General features: G+C 35.6%; 1 protein-coding gene across 3 annotated transcripts; it reads right to left on the minus strand.

Moving 5' to 3' along the window:
* Nucleotides 1-883: 883 nt before the first annotated feature.
* CUNH4orf33 (chromosome unknown C4orf33 homolog) lies at nt 884-21,393 on the minus strand. 3 transcript variants are annotated; one of them, XM_035023081.1, is made up of 7 exons: nt 21,309-21,393; nt 16,867-17,086; nt 11,332-11,521; nt 7,090-7,150; nt 4,493-4,544; nt 4,147-4,346; nt 884-1,940 (listed from the first exon to the last, which is right to left on the minus strand). In XM_035023081.1, exons 3-7 carry the CDS (start codon nt 11,510-11,512, stop codon nt 1,835-1,837), a joined length of 600 nt encoding a protein of 199 aa, XP_034878972.1. In that variant the 5' UTR covers nt 11,513-11,521; nt 16,867-17,086; nt 21,309-21,393; the 3' UTR covers nt 884-1,834. The 3 variants fall into 3 exon arrangements, with proteins under 3 accessions (XP_034878972.1, XP_034878971.1, XP_034878973.1); XM_035023080.1 differs by lacking the exon at nt 21,309-21,393 and adding an exon at nt 21,098-21,176; XM_035023082.1 differs by lacking the exon at nt 21,309-21,393 and adding an exon at nt 20,483-20,558.
* Between the last annotated feature and the right edge of the window lie 134 nt (nt 21,394-21,527).

The raw sequence follows: 21,527 nt of genomic DNA on the forward strand, positions 1-21,527 counted from the left end.
CCAAAGTGGTTGTACCATATATTACATTCCTATCCATAGTGTATGAAAGTTCTAGGTACTCTACATTCCCATTATTGCTTGATATTGTCAGTCTTTTTCAGTTTTAACCATTTAACCAGTGTGTATACTTTGTAGTTTTAGTCATTTAGTGGTATCCTGTGGTTTTAATTTGCATTTCCTTGATGATAAGTGATGTTGACTTTCTATATACTTATTGGCCTTTTGTATATTTTTTTTCTGTGAAGTGTCCTTAACTGGCTTCTCCTTTTATTACTGGTTTATAGGAGTTCTTCATATATTCTGGGTAAAACTTCTTTGTCAGATACGGATATTTTGAATATTTTATTCCAATCTGTGGCTTAGTTCTTCACTTTTTTAACGGAAGCTTTTGATGAACAGAAAGTTTTGATTTTGGTGAAGTCTAATGTCTCTTTCTCTCTTAACCCAAAAATCCTTCTGGGATTTTTAACTGGGATTGTATTGAATCTAGAGATCAGTTTGGAAAAGCAAATTAGGCAGCTTATTTTCTCCTATATAAAGAAATCTATAGGTAGGCAGTCCAGATATGATACATTACTCTATTGCACTGTTTAGAACCCAAGCTCCTTCGTCTTACTGCTCAGCTGACCCTGGATTGTCTCCTCATTGATACAATACAGCTAGTGTGTTACCTCAGGTTTCAATTATGCAATTCAGGAAAAAGGAAGGGGGAGGGCAAAGGACAAAAGGTAAAATGTGTATGGCATCTGAATCTTTCATCTCTAAAACATCTTTTCTTAAAGTTCCACCTAACACTGTATACTTACATCTCATTAAACTGAACTGTTTTATCATGTCATTTCTATCTGTAGAGGAATCTGGAAAAATGTTTTTGAGCAGTGACCCTAAAAATTCAAGCTCTGTTAGTAAAAAAGAAGAGGATAAAGTATATTGTTGGGTAGACAACTAGGTATTCTGTACAAGTAAAAAAAAGTTCTTTAAAAAAAAAAGTTCTTCTGCAAGACTGCTATTCTCTGAGTTAAGAATGCTAGTGAAGGACCAGGTTTGGTGGAGAAGTTCATAGATGATCTACTAGATGGCTTTAAACTCTGAACTATATCACATCACAAAACTTGAAAAATCCTAGACCAGGAGTATTTGATGTTTACAAAATAAAGTGAAGATATTTTGGCATTTGGTTTAACAGCATTAAGAAAATGTCATTTGTTTGTAAATGAAAGCAGAATCTGTTGCCCAACTTCAAGACTACTTCAATCCATTTCCTTCTACAGACTAAAAATAGTCACAAGACAGGAAAAACAGCTGGTTAAATACATATGTATCTTAATGATGCCTTAACAGATGTAGATCTCCTGCTCAACTGAAATAGGTCATTGTTTTCAACCCACTTCAAGAATGCATAGAAGATTCTGAGTAAAGAATTACTGTACATTATATGGAACTTAAAAAAATGCACAAATAAGATGTTCCAGTCTCAGGCTGGCTGAGGTTTAGGGAAGTGGGAGGAGAAATAATGGTGTTGGTTGACAGAGTCAGGGGTATCTGGGGTGATGGTAATGCAAGGCAGATAGAACTGATTGATGTGATGGCTCCTAGACTGAATGACTCTGAGAAACATTTTAACTTTCTAGTTAAAGTCATCTACAAACTTTCCATTTTCTTGTTAACTCATATACAACTTGCTGCAAAGATACTATATTTTCACTGACCTCTATGAAAATAGTTGTTCTTGAAGTGTGCTGGTGGTATCGTGATTAAAAAAGATTATACATATTATTGATTTACCTTAAAAGACACAGAGAAGAAATGACTGATATGGTCATCTACTATACTCCTATACATCAGGTTTCTCTATTAACCACAGCTCTGATTCTGGTTGTTTCCATTCTTCTCCAAGCAGTGTATTAAAACTGAAAGGCTTGAAGTATTCCAGACGATGACTAAACACAAATAAAAAGAAGGTGAGAATTGAAATGAATTACGCATTTGTGAAATAGTCATCCTGAAGGGCTATTTATTTTGTCACATTTGTGATAGAACAACATACTATTTTAAAAATACCAAAGGTAAGATGTATTCTATGTGTACAACTTTCTCACTCTTGCTATCAAACATTCAGCTCTGAAATTCACTGACATCTCAAAACACTCTCCTCTTAATTCTAGAAAAGCTCCCTCACAGCTGAGGGAAGAAATAAAAATCAACCCTCAAAATCTGACTCATTCTATCCAGCCTTAAACAAATATTATACTCTTAGAGATGTTTTTACATTCAAATTTTGATATATTTTATATGCCATATAGATAATCGTTTTAAAGTTTCAGCTCTGTAACTTAGAGGATACACTACTTTGCCAAAGCAAGAGAGGTTAATGTAAGAGATTTAATCCTACTTCTTTTCTTTCTAAGAAAACCGTTCAAGTATTGTGGCTTAATGAGGAGACAATGGCTTAACTAACATGTTACAGTGGATCTCAGCTGTGCAGGAAATCATTCTGCCCTGACTCTACCTTGACCAATGGTATACTCATACTTTTATCTAGGGTAAGTCTCCAATAACTTGTAAATGAGGAGCCTGAATACAGGAAGGCATTAGGTGGTGAAGAGCCAGAGAAAAAAGCCATCTTGATATGAGGGCCCTGAGTGAGTTCCATCTGGATTCCTGTCCCATTCTGCCCCCCACTGAGCAGGCTGACCCAGGATGAACCTGGCTTAGAGTCACACTGTCAATCCAGAATTAAGAAGTTTAGGAAACTTCCAGTTATGAAATGACTAAGTCACAGGGATAAAAAGTACAGCCTAGGGAATATAGTCAATGGTATTGTAATAGCGTTCATTATACGGAGACTGAAGGTAGCTATACTTGTGTACATAGCATAATATATAGATTTGTTGAATCATTACGTTGTACACCTGAAACTAATGTAACATTGTGTAGCAACTATACTTCAATTTTTAAAAAATTAAAATAAAAAAAGAGGTTAGGGAAACAACAGAGATGGATTAGAGGTAGCATGAAGAGAAAGGCAACAGGGAAGGATAAGAAAAAGGGTCAGGACTGGGGACAAAAGCAAAGGGAAATGTGTGTCAGGCAGAATAAAGGCTAGGCTAGAAAAGATAAAGGCAAAGTGAGTGAAGTAAGAGCACGACAGGAAGGAAAAAGCTAACAGGGAGAAGGACAGTATAGCACTTTCTAAGGGGAAAAAGGCAGGAAAGTCTACCATGGTTCAAAGTCCACCAGGATATCTCTTTAGGCTCTTCTAAACATGAAATCTCACCAGACTGGGCCACACCAAGTACACCCAGAGAGATACAGAGCAGGAATCTCAGCTTGCCCCAGGACAGCATCTGCCTTTACTGTGTTTATAGCAGTCCATGAAGCACTTATAAGGCTGGCCAGGAGCTCTATTCTCCTTAAGTGACAACTTTAGGTGCAAAGAGCTAAGACTCAAACTGAAAAAGTGTAGGAGATACCTTAGCTTACATGCCTGCTGCCCCACAGGAGCCAATATCTCTTGTAATAATAACTTCATTATTATAGTTTCTAGCATCCCCATGGGAAACAAGACTGCTAAAGGGAAATCCCAAAGCCATGTGGCCCCTATCAGGTATTCAGAGTTTATTCATAATTCCTCTCAGATCAGAATCAGTTTACCAATTAAGGGTCATTATTATGACAGGCAAAGTTGCTTAGAAATATAGTTGACATTTTTATCCTTATGAGGTTACTAAGGGAAGAGAGCTAGAGCGTTAACTGAAGATCACATTCTCAAGCCACAAGAAAGGATTTATTAACCCTTTACCCACACCAGGAAACACAGACGTCTCTGGTCATTTAGCTCTGAAAGGGATCATAAATGAATTTGCAACCATACTTTGATACTTGCTGTGGCAATACTCACTAAGTAAGACTTTTCTCATAGCACTATGGAAATATAAGTGCTCTACTGAGAGCAGTAAGAGAGCCTATGTCTGTCCAAAGTCAGTCTGTCGAGTACTTACTGAGGACAATCAGGGAACACATAACTCTGCTAGGCATTTGTACACATATGTCTTCTTGGAGTGAAAAATGTTACTACTGTTCTACCCAAAATTAGTTTCCAAAAAACTCAGAGTTGGAACCTATCTTCATTTATTTTCTACTTACAAATCAGGTTTTTGTCCTTGTTGCAGTTCATGTTGAGGTACGGGGGAAAGAGCTTCGTAGTTTCTTTTATCTTTTGATCCATGAATTGCAAATGAATTGAATTTTGTCACATTTGGTGGAAAATAACTCCAAGGAAGATAAGCTCTGCCTTCCCATTTTGTCTCTCCTCTAGACACTTTGTATGACAGAGCAAGTTCTTGCTACAGAAACAACATGTGAAACACAAAAGGTAAATTCAGATTTATACTTTAAACATTTTATATAGGATATATATATCTTTTACATATGGCATATATATCTCTAAGATTATATTTAAAGATTTTGTCTATTATTTTTATTTACTTACTTTCCACACATTTCGTCTTCCAGAGAGTAAGAGCACCAAATGTTGTCCATGACTGTCAAAATTAAAACTCATCATGAGTGTTTGAAAGAAACAAATGTTATTTTCTTTACTTTCCTTCATATCTGCAATATGTGCTTATAACTAGATTTCCAAATAATTAAAAGATGCAATATGAATTAGGGCGACTGGGTGGCTCAGTTGTTGGGCATCTGCCTTCGGCTCAGGTCACGATCCCAGGGTCCTGGGATCAAGCCCCACATCGGGCTCCCTGCTCGGCAGGAAGCCTGCTTCTCCCTCTCCCACTCCCCTGCTTGTGTTCCTGCTCTTGCTGGTCTCTCTCTCTGTCAAACAAATAAATAAAATCTTTAAAAAAAAGATGCAGTATGAATATTGGATAATTATAGGGAGAACCAGTGTGTTCAGTTACTTCAAATACCAATCTTTGAGTTTATCATTTTTCAGACAACTGCAGTCAAATGCATAAAGCTACACATGTCCAGACTGCTTTTTATATTCTGTAAATAAGAAATTATATAAAATACTTCAACTGGTTAGATGGTGCAAAGTATGAAAAAGGGGTGGGGGATACCATAGTATCTGGTGCTCATAATAAAACCCATTTCAAAAACTACAGTACCCTAAGGGAAGCTGGTACCAACTTCTAAGTCTGAATCCAACAACTTTACTAAAGGTTATTTCAGTAAAAAAACTATCTTGAAGCTCATTAGGAAGACAGAAAATAAAAACATAGATTGTCTAATACAAGTCAACAGGCTGAAGATTTTAATTTGGATCTATTCTCTCCCACAACTGTCCTCGACCGGCCTGCCTCTTGTGTTTTCCTGCTTTCTACCATTAGTTTCAGACACTGATGACACATTTTCAAAGAAACAAAATATATCCTCAGATGGAATTCTATTAAGAGAGCATAGTTGGGATTAGCCAGGTCAGTAAGAATCAAAAGATTTCAAGTAGTTACATGAAGCAAATTTACTGTCAGTGGAAAAGACTAAACATTTCTCCTCAGATGGTCTGTTGTGAGCTTTTCAGGGAGGATTTCCCTGCAGTAAACTATTCTAACAGAAGACAAGTATTATTTTTCATTTAAAAGTTCTCTGCTTATTTTTATTATTATTATGCAACTTTAAGAATATCCTAAGAGGGATAAAAGTCCTTGCAAATTAAAACAACGATATTCCCAGAGGTTAATTAACTGTCAGAGAAGTTGATTGCCTGAAGCAAAACCATGATTCTTGATTATTAACTGTCCCGTAATATATGAAACCAAACTACTCTATGGATTTTTTTTAACTTATTAATAATTTAACTTGAAAATATATTTTTAAATTATTGATTTTATACATAATGGTTATCATATAATTTTAAAATAAGAGAATCTAATTATCCTATTCATCTATTACTAAGTCATCACCTTGGGAAAATAAATTGATATCATCTAATAAAATTAAAACTAAGGATAAAACTAGAATTCTAGCATATCCAAGTTCTTAACTGCTTTCTAGACAAGTTATAAATCTATTTGCCTTAGCTTTCTCACCTGTATGATGAAAATAATCACACAAGAGTTGAAGTTTTCTTACCTCACATGACAGTTAAATCATATTTTTCAATAAAAGATTCTGGCATGTTAGTTAAAAGGTAACACACGAAGATACATGATTATTCTCAAAAAATATAACTGTGAACAGCTATGTTTTCTACATTAGAATTAGCAAGAAATCAAACTAAGGAAAAAGAAAATGATATCTAAAATCTCACTTAAATCAACTGTTTGGGATGCTGCCCACCCTACAAAGGGACAGAGGCTACTGGATATTAGATACTGAGAGGTATTTAAAGGTCAATTAAAATGAATAATGGCAATACAAAGAAATATTTCATTACTAAATAGTTTACTAATTTAAAATTTGTTATCATATAGATGACAGATAGGCATAAATTTACTTTTTCACATATATAGGAAAAAACTGCCAACAAGGTAAAGAGGGTTCCCAAAGGACTGGTTAAATTTGAACAAAAGAGTCCAAGGTTAATATTTTTAATAAGTCTAAAAAAAACTATGTGTGATTTAATTTTTATCCCTGGCACTAAACACGAAGTGACACAGTATATACTCAATAAATGAGTGATGAATAAAGGAAAGAATACATAAATATATAATACGTAATACATAAAATTCAAGTTTAATCTAGTTATTTAAAAAGTTCTCTAAAAGAAACTAGTTCAATTCATTGTATCTATATCTCCCTTTATTTCTGAATAGCTAATACATAATGATGCAAATTTCAGAATAAAGAGTGAGAGTTTCTGATGTTTATAATGATTTTTCATTTTACAAAAAAACTTTCAATTTATTAGAAAACCAGCCACATTAGTGAATTGAAAATAGTATCAATGTAATATTTTCAAATATTTATAAAATATAAGTTATATGCTTACTTGAAAATAAAGAATTATATATTATTCAGATTAGCATTCTTCCTTTTGGTTGAGCTTTTACCATGAACCATATAATTTATAACTAGAAATTAACTGTATTCAAATTATGTAGTAATTAGAAAAAATTTTATACTTACGGACAAAGTTCAACTTCTAAATACTGTTCAGTTATGTCATTCAAGAAAAATGCTTCCACAACTTTTGAAAACAGAGATAAGACATACCGAGAAATTTAATTTTACTTCAGTAATAAATAATTTATTTTTTAGAATATAAAATGAATTAACTCATTATTTTTAACTATAATTCTATCCCCATAGGAAAAGGTGAAAAGCAAATAAATACACATTGCCTGGAAGAAGAAATACATAGAAAATAAATCATCAATTTTTTCCCATATCAGATTGTCCTAAGTTAAAAATATTAATAAAGCCTAGTGTTAGGTGAGGTTCTTAAAAAAATGAATGTTATTACAACAGACTCTGAGCCAGTTACCTTCTTCTAGGAATTTATCTTAAGGAAATAACCAGACAACTGGGAAAAGTAAGTATAATGCTGTTCATCAAAGTATTGCTCAAAAATAGGGAATGATCTACATGGTTATCTCCTATGATATAAATACAACTATTATATAGGAGAGCTGTTAAATAAATTATGGAATTTATATTTTCCATGCAATAGAATATAATGCAGTCATTACAAACAACTATATATTTACATATTTTTTGATATGGGAAGATAGCCATGATATTTCATAAGCAGGCTGCAGAAAATAACCAAATGTACATGGAATAAGAATGTGCATGTGTGCCTGTGTGTCTAGATGTCTGCAAAGTATGCATACACACACAAAAAATGACTGGTTATCTCTGATAGAGGGAATACAGGTAGGTGATTTTTCTTTTTACAACTTCCTGGAGTTTTCTGAGCATGTCATCCTTTAAAAATTATTTAATTATGAAAGTAATATATATTTCTTATAAATGATTAAAACAATATAAACACATATGAAGTAAAAAGTCAAAGTCCTTTTCTTCACACTTTGCTCTAAAACCTGTCAGACTTTTTCTGTCCTTCTACAACCTATTTTACCAGCATGGATTTTAAAAAACAATTATGGAATCATACTTCCCTACAACTATCCTTTTTCACAAAAAGACTTTCCAGCATATAGAAACCTAATGCTTTTAAATTACTGCATAGTATTCTTCTATAGAATGTTATAATTTATTCACATAATCCTTTTATGATAGACATTTAGGTTGTTTCCAGTTTTCCATGTGTTATTTTTATAATGAAATATCTAAGATTTAGATACAGTTCCATCAACAGTTCAGAGTCTTGTCCCTTTCTAAATGAATTAGAATGCTTCCATGATGCTTAATTTTATGTGTCAACTTTAACCACAGTACCCAGGTATCTAGTCAAACATTATTCTAGATGTTTCTGTGGAGGTGTTTTTTTGGATGAGATTTAACATTTAAATCAGTAGACTTTTAGTAAAGCAGACTACCCTCCATAATGTGGCTGAGTCTTACCCAATCAATCAGTCTCATCCAATCAATCATCTAAGCCTTAACAGAAAAAAGGCAGACCTCCCCTGACCATGAGGAATTCTGCCAGCAGACCATCAGACTCAAACTGCAGTATCAGCTCTTCCTTAGGTTTCCAGTCTACTGCTCTACCCTGCGGATTTTGTACTTGTCAGCCTCCAAAACTGCATAAGCCAATTCCTTAAAATAAATCTTTTGCTTTCGCTACACACACACACACACACACACACACACACACACACACACACTCTCTCTCTCTCTCTCTCTTTCTCTCTTTGTCTTTCCCTCTCTCTCTCTCCCCCTCTCAGTCCTGTTTCTCTGGAGAACTCTAATACATCTTCTAATTACTATTTTGCATATCATCTTAAAATCATTTTTGCATCTTCTCTGTATTAAATACTGTATCAAATTCTGGGAGTACCTTAATTAGCTTACAATCTAATCAGACATGAAAGTGGATACTCTTGTTTTTTAAGATTTTATTTATTTATTTGAGAGAGAGAGAGATAGGAAGAGAGAGCAGGAGCGGGGGGTGGGGGTGGGGGGAGGGAGAAGCAGACTCCCCGCAGAGCAGGGAGCCCGATGCAGGACTCGATCCCAGGACCCTGGGAGCATGACCTGAGCTGAAAGCAGATGTTCAACCTACTGCTTTCAGCTCTACTACTCCTACTACTACTAACCAGGTGCCCTGCAAGTTGATACTCTTAATAAAAATACCACAAGGGAAGGAGATATGGGTTGCTGCTACACACAAAAAAAGAAAACAGACACTTAGCTCCAAAAAGTGGTTTAGGGAAGGATTCCTGGAGACGGTATTATCTAAGCTCCACCTTGAAAGATAAGTTGGAATTGGGGGAAGAAGAATGATGGAAAGGGCATTCCAGGGTGTGAGAGAAGTATAATCAAATGTACATGATTAGGAAATATCATCCCTTAAAGAACTACAAGCAGTTCAGTCTTCCTAGGCAAACATTTCAATGCACAAAGAAGTAATGCTGCAAAGAGAATAAGGGGCTAGGTCATGGAAAATCTTATATAGAGATCATAATAAGAAGGGTGAAACTATCCTGAGAGGACAGGAAGCCTGAGAAGGTTGTAAGGACCTGAATTATGAGTTTGAATTTTCATTTTCGATAGATCACTCTGGCTTCTAAGTGAAGGATGGACTGAAGGGTAAAAAGACTATTAAGGATGCTTTGACTAGCCCAGGTAAAAGATCATAAAGGCCTAACCTATGGTAGGGATGGTGTGAATGAAGAAGAGGTACTAAATTAGAGAAACATTTAGAGGTGAAGCTGATAGGACTCATAAATAAATCCAAATATGGAGAATGACGGAAAAGGACATCTTGGAAAGATCTCATATTTTTATATTTAGTGAATCGATGTATTATAGTGATTGGGCAATTGGGGAAAGAAGCAGATTTATGAGAGAAGTGGATGAGTTGAGTTTAGGGCTTCTTCAGTTTGGTGTGTATAGTACCTCTAGTAGATAAGTCACATTAGTGTCTACACCAGTAGGTAGCTGGTATGTAAAAGTTCTGTATCAGTAAAAGATAACATATGTTTTACATATGATAAATTAACACTGAAAAATGCATGCTATACAGATGTTAGTATGGACTACAGGAATCATCAAAGATTTCTTTAAAGAAATGAAACCTATATTAGACCTTGAACTAAGTGCATTAGAGGTGGGGGGCGGGAATAGAATGAGAAAAGGTACATGGGTGAGAATATGCATGGATAGTAAGACCACTAGCCTTTCAGAAGTCAAGAGTTTTTGGCTGACATATGATTCCACTTACATATTGAATCTAGAAGACAAAACAAATGAGTAAACAAAAGGTGGAAACAGACCCATAAATACAGAGAACAAACTGATGGTTGCCAGGGGCTGGGGAAGGTGTGGTGCAGAGGGTAGGGGGATGGGCAACATGGATGAAGGAGAGTGGGAGATACAGACTTCCAGTCATGGAATGAATAAGTCACAGGGATAAAAGTCACAGCACAGGGAATATAGTCAATGGTATTGTAACAGTGCTGTATGGTAACATATGGTAGCTACACTTGCAGTGAGCATAGCATAATGTACAGACTTGTCAAATCACTATGTTGTGAACCTGAAACTAATGTAACATTGCTATATTAAAAAAGAGCTTTTGACTGAATAGAAGAGCCCAATTTATGAGTACTCTGAAAGCTTATATGAGGGTTTGAACTTTATTTCAGGGATAGTTATGGTTTGTGACCTGAGGAATGGAATCATAAAGAGTATTTCAGAAAGATAAGTTTGGTAGCTTAATTACAATATATTAGAAGGGGATCATATAGCAAATCTGGCACAGTGTCATTTTATGGCATGTCCTTTAGCCTTCATTTGACATGTGAGATTAATTGCCAGTATAAAATAAAAACTACATTTCATATTAAAGTTGATAGTATTTCTATAATAAGTAAAACATCCCCAAACTTCCACAAAGAAGGTTTATAAGGTTAAAGCAGCAATTTGAAGATACTTAAAGACAAAACAGAATTGGTAAACTCTTTTTAAAATAGGTATCAGAAGTAAAGGAAAGAAATGTGGCAGCAATTTAAAAATCTGGATTTGTACTTGCCATTTTTCACTGTTCTAGTTATATAGCTGAAGTCACATAGGTGATGGTGAAAAAGTCAGAATGAGAGACTGGTAGAGAATGGAAGAAACTGCACATGTCAGTTGCTCAGAAGAGCACTCACTTCCTTACAGCAAGATAAAATAATAATTCAAGGAGAGGTTATTATAAAGAGATTTATATTTGCAATAAAATACAGTACTTCCACTTACCTTCATAATCCCACAGTTCATTGTAAGGTTTTCCTGGTTCTCCAAGTGGAGCTGGAGGATCATTGAAAAATGGAGCACTAACTTCCATCATCACTCCTCCATCACCTGGATTCAGCCTGACAAACACTGGTTCATGCTTCACTGGGAAACCATCCCAAGTGTGTTCAATTTTAAAATCCATCTGAAGATTCTAAAGGAAAAAAAAATTTTAAAAAACTCTTTAACAATAAACAAATGTTTCCTTTAGTTGGAAATGAAATGAAAATTTCAATGTCAAAAAGCAGACAGGACGGAAGCAGAGTGACAAGAACACAGTTCTGAGAGTCAAAAGGTCATTTGTGTTATGGCAAACCATGGACAGGAGTTCTACTGTAAAATAGGTAACTGGATCCTAAAAGTTTTAGAACTAGAAAAGTTTAAGAACTAAGTCTAGATCCAGCTCAAGTCACCTTGTAAAGAGTGTATCAAAATCATTTTTAAAAACTGTAATTAAGTCCACAGAAGAAACTGTTCATATATACTTATGAACTTATATACTTAACGACTATAAACACTACGAGTTCCTATGCCATCCTTTGTCTTTTATTCTAAAGTGTGCAAGTGTCCAAATTATTGGATCCCTTGGGAATCAAGATCTTTATAATAAAATTCAATCTGATAAAAAAAATACCTCTATAAATCAGCAGAAGCACTGCTGCTAACACTTGTTTCTTTGGCTAAAACCCTTTCTTTGTAGGGTGGGAGTTGCAGGGAGGGGAGTACTCCAACCATTTCAAGGTTAATAGAGTTTAATATTGTCTTCCTTGGTCTCAGGGTATAGATTTTCTTAGCTGCTTCAATTGTTGAAATTTCACATGTTAAATGACCACATGTTTGGTTAATCCCTTCTCTCCAATTGAAAAATGGGAACAGAATTTATCATTTAAACTTTGAAATAGACTAAATACATTTGCTACAAGCAGTATTTGCATTTTAGATTTTTTCTCTAAGGATTAAATGGACATAAATAGCATTATATTAATAAAATTACATTTTTTATTAAACACTACATATCAGGCATTTTACAAACATTATCTCATTTAATTTCACAACAAACTTGCAAAGAACTATTTTTATCCTCATTACAAATGAAGAAATCGATTTGTCCAAGGTCATATGGCTGGCAAATCATGAAACTGAACCAATGTAAGCCATGTTTTCCCAGATGAAGATATTTCAGGAATCTGCAAGGAGATGCAAAATTTATTTTAAGAGTGGTAGATTACCCAAATCATACTAGGTCCTTATATCTTATTCTTGATTAGTAATGATGCTATTTCCAGACTTCAATTTCCCTTATCTGAAGCCTTTGAATACATTTCCTTGCTTCATATGTTATTTTTACTGCAAATAATAAAGTTAAGTTTTGGATAAATTTATTTCAATTAATACATACTGAGTACCTACGAGGTACCAATCATTCGGAGATCCAAATATATAAGCTCTGTGGCACACAGGAATCCAAGATCTCCGAAAACCTTTTTCTAAAGTATGCAGCTCTTCCTGATTTTCACTCCAGGCTACCAAATTTTAATTGATAACCTCAAAAATTTAAAAAAATAATTCTGGTATTATATAACCCATTTGCAACTAACAGTATTTGAGAAGAGGATATATTCAATAATTTATATTCTTTATTATTAAAATAAGCTCAGTGAGTGATAAGACACTATAAACTGATTCTGATTTTTGTAGAATTTAGTACTGATTTATATGGAATAAAATACCTCAATAATATACTGATTTTCTTTAGTTGAAATATCAAGGCACATTCTTCATATATAAATGGATAAATCTCTATCCCAAATTTTGGTACTAGTAAGTATCATCTTGAAGCGTATAGGAAGAAATAAGAATAAATCAAGATGTTAGAAATGCTGATTAAATCTGATTCTTATACCAATATGCTGAGGGAATATGCTATTCTCCTAACTTGGAGCTTGACAATTCTGGCAAAATATAACTTAGCGACTAAGAAGTTTTGGCAGATTCACTCATTCTCCACAGAACCACCGTATCTACAAAAACACCACACACATTAAAAGGATCCCTATCCTAATCAGTAGGGTTTCCACTAGGAATTTCCAACTCCCAGCTCTTGCAGGCAATCATCTTTACATCTAAATGGAATTAAAGCATATCCAGGGATTTGATCCTAAAAATGGCCGGTCAGTTCCATGCACACATGGCGGGTCTTGTGGTCAGAGCGAGGTGTACTTTATAGTTTCAAATTAATTCAAAATGTAATCTTACCTGAAAGTTAAGAAGAAATTAAATATAAAAGCAGAGCTACTCTTGTTGAGAGTATAAAGTAGTGGTGCCTCAAGACTTTCTACTGGCCCTTTTCCCTGATGTTTTTGAGCAGTGTTTGAAATTACTGCAAGAAATATTGACTAGACTTCCATCAGCAGGGAGGAGTGCCATGGCTGACATGCCCAAGGGTAGAATGTAATTTTGGCTTTAATTGCATAAAGTGGCACAGGTTCCTATTAGAATGACAATTTGTTAATTTGCTTAAAGAACACTCATGTTAATCCAAGTTAATCCAAGTGTGCATAATATTTGTAACAAAAGTAACCTAAAAAGCATAGTCCTGCCCACTAGTTTACAATGTAATCTAAAGATGACATGGACCAAGACAGAGACAACGGATTCTCCTTCCAACTTCCTGGGGATACTTAGAACTGTCTCCTGAAGCGTAATTCTCACTACCTCTCAATTTTTTTTTTGTTTGTTTGCGCATGTGCTCGTATGAAGTAAAGACACTTCAACTATCAATGTCCTTCGTGACCTGTGCTAGTGTGCATCCCCTGCTCTACCTCCTGTCATTCTCTACTGCCTGTACATTGCCCTCTCCCCATTCCCAGCTAGAATGCCTGTAAGTAATAGGAACTCATTATTTATTTGTCAGGTGAATAATCATCCTAGTCTCTGGATCCAAAATTTCATGATTCTAAGGTTTTGTGCAAAAGAAATCAGCTGTGTTTGTGCTATCATTCTCTTTCAACCAAAACAAAGGTAAGTAACTAAAGTAATATATCTAGAAACTTCCTTTCAGTTTAGTTTATCAAAGGTTTATTAACTACTCACTTGTTTCAAGTACCATACCAGGTGCTAGGGGAATTAAGCATAAGCCTATGGGGAGTTAGAGATGATTCTCATGTAGCTAACCAACCAGGTCTCATGTAGCTAAACCAACTAGGTCTATTATCAATCGGTTCATTTTGTAGTCCAATTTAATAAGGTCGAATCCCTACACCAAACTAAGTTTTAAATGAATCAAAGATTTACAAATAAAAGCCATATTAAAAAAGAAAAAAATGAATTTTTGAAGATGATCTTATAGTAGAAAAAGCCTTTTAAAATATAACCCCAAACCCAAAAGACATCAAAGAAAAAAGTGATATATTTGGCTGCATAAAAATAACAAAACTGAAAGCAGGGTGTGCCTGGGTGGCTCAGTCATTAAGCATCTGCCTTCAGCTCAGGTCATGATCCCAGGGTCCTGGGATCGAGCCCTGCATTGAGACCCTCATCGGGCTCCCTGCTCAGCGGGAAGCCTGCTTCTCCCTCTCCCACTCCCCCTGCTTGTGTTCCTTTTCTGGCTTTGTCTCTCTCTGTCAAATAAATAAAATCTTAAAAAAAAAAAACAAAAAAAAAAACTGAAAGCAGAATTCTGCCTACACCCATCAAAAAAAGCCCACCATTACAAAATCAAAAGATAGTTTGGGGAAAAAAATATCTGCAACTTGTATTTCAAACAAATAACTAACTTCTTTAATGTTTAAAGGGCTCCTAAAAATCAATAAGGAAAAAGATTCAATACCCCAATGGAAAAATGGGAAAAACAGTTGACAGAAAGTAAATACAAAATGTTCAATCTCACTTATGATAGAAATGCAAATTAAAACAACAATAAATTACTATTTTCACCAATTGGAAAGTTTGGTAACATGCTGTGATAATGAGGACACTGAGAAATAATCACATTATTGTTGGGACATAACTGGTACAGCCTCTGTGAATAGCAATCCCTCAAAATCTATCAAAACAAACAAACAAAAAAAGCAAATATCCTTTGACTCAATAATTCTAGTTCTAGGAGTTATCACACCTGCACATATTCAAAATGACATTAAGTATAAAGATATTCACTGCAACACTGTCTACAATAACAAAATACCATAAGCAATTTAAATACCCATCAGTAGAGGACCAGTAAGGAATTTACGCTGTATCATGCAATGAAATACTACGTTGCTGCTAAAAAAGAGTGAAGCAGCTCTCTCTATATATCTAAAATATATTAAGTGAAAAAATGCCAGGTGCAAAAAGTATGAATTTATTTTATTAAAAAAGAAGACTATTTGCATCTATTGTTGTGAATGCATACACTATCTCAGGAAGCATATACAAGAAACCAGTGGTGGCAGTGGTTACCTCTTTTGAGGGAATTATCTGCTTGTGACAAGAGAGCAAGGGAGGCTTACTTTCAACTGTTATTACTTAAAAAAAAAAAAACTACCTGAATTTTATACTATGATAGATATACATTACTATTAAAAAATTAAATGAGGGGCACCTGGGTGGCTCAGCCGTTAAGCGTCTGCCTTCGGCTCAGGTCGGGATCCCAGGGTCCTGGGATCAAGCCCCACGTCTGGCTCCCTGCTCGAGGAGAAGCCTGCTTCTCCCTCTCCCACTCCCCCTTCTTGTGTTCCCTCTCTCGCTGTGTCTCTCTGTCAAATAAATAAATAAAATCTTTAAAAAAAAAATTAAATGAATAATTTAAAAATATTTTTTAAAGTCCATTTTATGGCTGGATCTCTCAGAGCACGTGATATACCTCTTCTCTATATTATATATGCTGAACATTTCTTAAATGTCAGAATGAATACTGGGAATATTAGAATATATTCATTCAAAATGATCACCAGCCTAATATGCAATTTTGATTTTGGCTATTTAGACTTTCTTAAAAGAATGTTTATTGTTAATTTGTGTTTTTCCACATTTTAACCTCTATTCTTCAAATTACTCTTTCATCAAAAAAGTCACACAATTTTTAAATTATTTTCTTGCTTGTCTGTACTATGGAAATGAAGGAAGAGAAAGGAGACAGAACCGCAGCGCGCTAAGTGCCTAGAAGACGAAAAATGTTCCACCAAGGTTAAAAGAAGGAAGTTATGGAAAAAGATGTTTTCTCAACATAACGTTTTACAAGGGAAATTCCCAAATTCCTCTATTTACGAGATGTTCTTTAGTTTCCTACAATAATTATTTTTCAGTTTGCATTCTGCTTCCACCGGCCCCCCCGCCCATTTATATGAAAAACGAAGAAATGAGGAAGTCAGCCGGGAAGCGGGAGTAAACTGCGCCAGCAGAAGCAGCAGCTGAAAAATAAGTTACCAGAGAAAAAGCTAACAAGCCTGGGCGAAGCTGCAAGTAACGACCGAGGAAACAACGCATAACAGGAGAACCCAAGAAGAAAACACAGACCAGGAAGCTCTTCTCCGTGCCACACTCAGCTCGCAGCTTTCTGGGGAGGTGACCGGACAGGGCTCCGCCTTCGGCTCCACCCAGCTGCCTACACAGCCCGGGGCGGGCTTGGAGGGCTGAAGCCCACTCTCCGGGTTTTTGCAGGGGAGAAGAGCCAGTGGCAAGGACCACCAGAGAACATCTGAACTTTTAATTATTCCACTCAAGTTTGAGTGGTTTTCTAGAAGGAGAAGGAAGGGTAATTTAGTAATATAAATACCGTGTAACAATCTGAAAATGAACTGTGAATCATTAAGATTACAATAGAACACACACAGCAGTAATTCACTTAATGTAACTAAAGGTTAACTGGCGGTATAAGCAGAAACTGTACATTAATTATATTACACTGGCTGTAAATAATATTACTCTAAATGTAAATGATATTACACTACTGGGAGGCATATACATAGTGGTCAAAGATTGTGACGTTGGAATGCCTAGATTCAAATTCCAATTCAGACACTTTCCAACTATGATCATCAGCAAGTTACTGTAAAAAGGATTTTCTAAGTGGAGATACATAATATATACATTATATACACTATATATATATATGTATTTAGCACCTAGAATGCATGTAGCAAATACTCAGAAAAGATTAGCTGTTATTATTAAAGTATATACAGGTTTGCTTAAAGAAAATACTTCTCGGGTGCCTGGGTGGCTCAGTCAGTTAAGCGTCTGTCTTTCGGCCCAGGTCATAATCTCAGGGTCCTGGGATCGAGTCCCACATCGGGCTCCCTGCTCTGCGGAGTCTGCTTCTCCCTCGGCCCCTCACCAGGCTCATGCTCTCTCTCTCTCAAATAAATAAAATCTTAAAAAAATAAATTAAAAAAAAGGAAATACCTCTGTTTCAAATCATTAAAATTACATGTTTCTTAAGTGTTTTTCCTAAAAAAACTAGATTGCCAGGCAGGATGGTCTAACTGACCCTTGAGATAATAAAATATGGTTAAGTGCCCTAGAGATGTACAACATGGTTCTGGTTGGTTCAGTTTTACTTATCCTAGCAGCTTCAGCAGTTATCAACCTATTTTCCTTCATTTAGTGTCTCTTTCACCCAAGACAGTGTGAACTTACTGTTTCTACACAGGATGAAATGTAAATTCATAACATAATCATACATAAACTTCTAAACTTCTCAAGAAAAGGTAATAATTTACAGAACTACAATATTTCCAAATAATAGAATCACTCTGTATTTTGGTTGCTGCGAGTTACCAAAATGTCTATAGCATCCGTGGGTTTAATTCAGAAGGAGTCACTGCACCTGAACTTCACAGCTACTCTGAGAATACTGTGCATATTCTACATTTTAAGATTTTATTTATTTATTTGAGACAGAGAGAATGAGAGAGAGAGAGCACATGAGAGGGGGGAGGGTCAGAGGCAGAAGCAGGCTCCCTGCCGAGCAGGGAGCCCGATGCGGGACTCGATCCAGGGACTCCAGGATCATGACCTGAGCCGAAGGCAGTCGCTTAACCAACTGAGCCACCCAGGCGCCCTCATATTCTACATTTTAAAGTAAAGACACCACCATTTCCTCCTGATCGGCAAGAGCAGAGATTACATTAGTGGGTAGCCATTATTCAAATATTTTCAGGTAAAGTATTAAACTATACCATATGAAACTGCAGAAAATCACAATTTCACATGGTTCAGCCTAAATATATTTTGCTTATAACATACTTTTTAAAACCTCTTTGGGGGAAAATAGCTTTTGTATTTGTTTTACCGAAACTATTATTTTTGTTTTCTAAAAATCACTTTTGGTGGGAGAGGGAAATAAAGGAGTTATTGTTCAGTAGATATAGAGTTTCAGTCAGGCAAGATGGAAGAGTTCTAGAGATCTTCTGTACAGCAATGTGCATATGGTTAAGACTACTACACTACACTTAAAAATCTGAGAGTAGGGTGCCTGGGTGGCTCAGTTGGTTGAGCGACTGCCTTCGGCTCAGGTCATGATCCTGGAGTCCCGGGATCGAGTCCCGCGTCGGGCTCCCTGCTCGGCAGGGAGTCTGCTTCTCTCTCTGAACCTCCCTCCTCTCATGCTCTCTATCTCATCCTCTCTCTCAAATAAATAAATAAATAAATAAATAAAATCTTTAAAAAAAAATCTGAGAGTAGATTTCATATCATTTTTTTGTTACAAAAATTATAATAATAAAAAAGACAAGCTTAAAAAGAGAGCTCCCAATTTCTAGGCCATGCTTCTCTTGGCTGGTTAAAATAAACATAATTTGTTTAAAGATTTTACTTATTTGTTTAATTAATTAATTTATTTGAGAGAGAGAGAGAGCACAAACGGGGAAAAGCAGAGGGGGAGGGACAAGCAGACCACGCTGAGAGCAGAGCCCCTTGTGGGGCTCAATCCCAGGACCCTGAGCTGAGATCACGACCTGAGCTGAAATCAGGAGTTGGACACAACTGACTGAGCCACCCAGGCACCCCTAAAATAAACATAATTATTAAGAAAAATTTTAAAATATCTTTTTTTATGGCATTTAATTGTATCAGAGAATGTTTCATATGGTTTTGACCCTAGCTTAAATTTCCAACTTTAAATACTTCATGATGCTTTCCACATAGTACTGGGTGCTCAACGTCAATTTATTATACAAATTAATATTAGTAAAAGCTATCAATTTTCAAGGGTTTTCTTTATTGAAGAAATATATCTAACATAAAAACATGAAATTGTTGCTAGAGAATGGTTAAAAACATACTAAGTAATTTTTCTCCCACTTCTCATTCCTTGTACTCAATTACACTAATAGATACTTTCCAAGTACATCCACTGAATTCTTTAAATTAATTCCTTCATCAGATATTTACTGAACAATTATTGAGTTCCAGGCACTCTGATGGAGCCTGGAGACAAACTGCAAAACAATATGATAGAGACTGGAGGAAGAAGCATGAAGTATTAAGAAAGCACCTTCCTTGGAGAAAGTGGGTAGAGGACACAAAGGAACTTTTAAAAGCAAGCAACACTAGAGGGAATACTTTAAGGATAAGTGGAAGCATAACAATTATGTTTCATAAGGATGAAAAATATTTTGAAAAAACTCCATTGAAATTCAGCAGAATCTTGCAAACCAGCTCCCCAAATAAAACCCAAATCCCAAAAATGTGGTTTGTATTGAACTTGACCATATAAGCCAAATAGTTCAAGTACAGAGATAAAAATTCCAACTTCAGATATTTATTTTACACAAAGACCACTCATCATTTATATCAAGAAGGTACTCTTTGCTTTCACAAACACTAATGTATCTTATCAACTTCTAGTGTAAATGTAGAATTAAGTTTATAACTGTTTGGTGCCAAATTAAACTACAATATGACAACATACAGACTCAAAGGTAGGAGAACTTAAACACAAGCCCTTGGGGAGTCAGTGAGGAGTTCATGAAGAAAGTCATACACTGACCTTCAAAAAAGTTGGAAGTCTGCCCACTCAGTTTCTCCTTCCAATAAGTTATTTGTATTAACTTCATGGCTACCAAAAACCAGATCAAGTTCAATCTTCACTGATACAAAGCTAAACTTTTTAAATGGTTATTAGATATACCTTCATATTTAACAGCCAGTCTTTAGAGGAAGGGACCACCGCTTTCTCTTAGTAGTGAGTATGGAGAAAGCTTCAGGATTTCAAATACCTAGCTGGACATAGTTGGACACATTTTAAAAATTTCTTAATACATTCTGCTAACATTACTTCGTTTATATAACATTAAGAGTACAGGAAAATAAAACTTAAATTGTTAAAGAGAAAGCCAAATGGAGCTACCTCTTGACATGCCTGTTTAGTGAAACTACTTCAATAAAAACACACAATCTATTAAAAAGCACTAAAACTAGTGGCTAGCATCAAGTTAACATTTTTATTGCTAAGTGTTGAAATTTCCTGCAATATTAAGATAAGGCTTAAACCCAGATAAAATCAATTTTTAATGCTGGAAATTGTCATTTACCCCCAAATATAAAGTTTTGCCTAATTTTTTGTGACAAAAAAAAAAATGTAACTTTTTTCTTCTTTTTGAGGAAGTAAAGTTATCTCTAAAGAAATAACTGCTGAATTTGCAGGATCTTTGGAGTACCTCTAACTATAAGCCTTATTGACACACAGTTAAATATTTAAACAGATGTTTCTTTCCTCTAAAGACCCAAAGAGGCAGGATCGTACTTAGCTTCTGGAGATCAAGTCCATACTCAACAATCCCCCAGAGGGTCAGCCTTGGGGGTGGGCTCTGAAGCCGCCAGTCTGGGTTCCGCCTCCAGCCACAGAAATCCACTTATTTTCCACCCACTCTTTTTGGCCAGCAGGTTCTCCCAGTCCAGAAGTGTTAAGTATCAAAGATCCCGGGGGCATTTAACATATGTACTTGATGCCCTACCTACGTTTACATTTTGGGGGTTTTCTTTAAAAACACACACAAACACCAGGCTCCACCACAGGAAGACTCAGGCCAGCGAGCTTGACCACTGCCTCGCTAGTGGCTCAACCCGCTGTTATCCAGGTTCTCACAGCTCCGCCCATAGCTTGATAGATAGCCAATGGCGTGTAAGGACTCTAGGAAGCGCGATGACGTAAGCGTTGACGGCCACGTGATGAC

This window comes from Mirounga leonina, unplaced genomic scaffold (genome assembly GCF_011800145.1).
Source record: "Mirounga leonina isolate KUSES-001 unplaced genomic scaffold, KU_Mleo_1.0 Mir_176, whole genome shotgun sequence".
Taxonomy (NCBI): Eukaryota; Metazoa; Chordata; class Mammalia; order Carnivora; family Phocidae; genus Mirounga; species Mirounga leonina.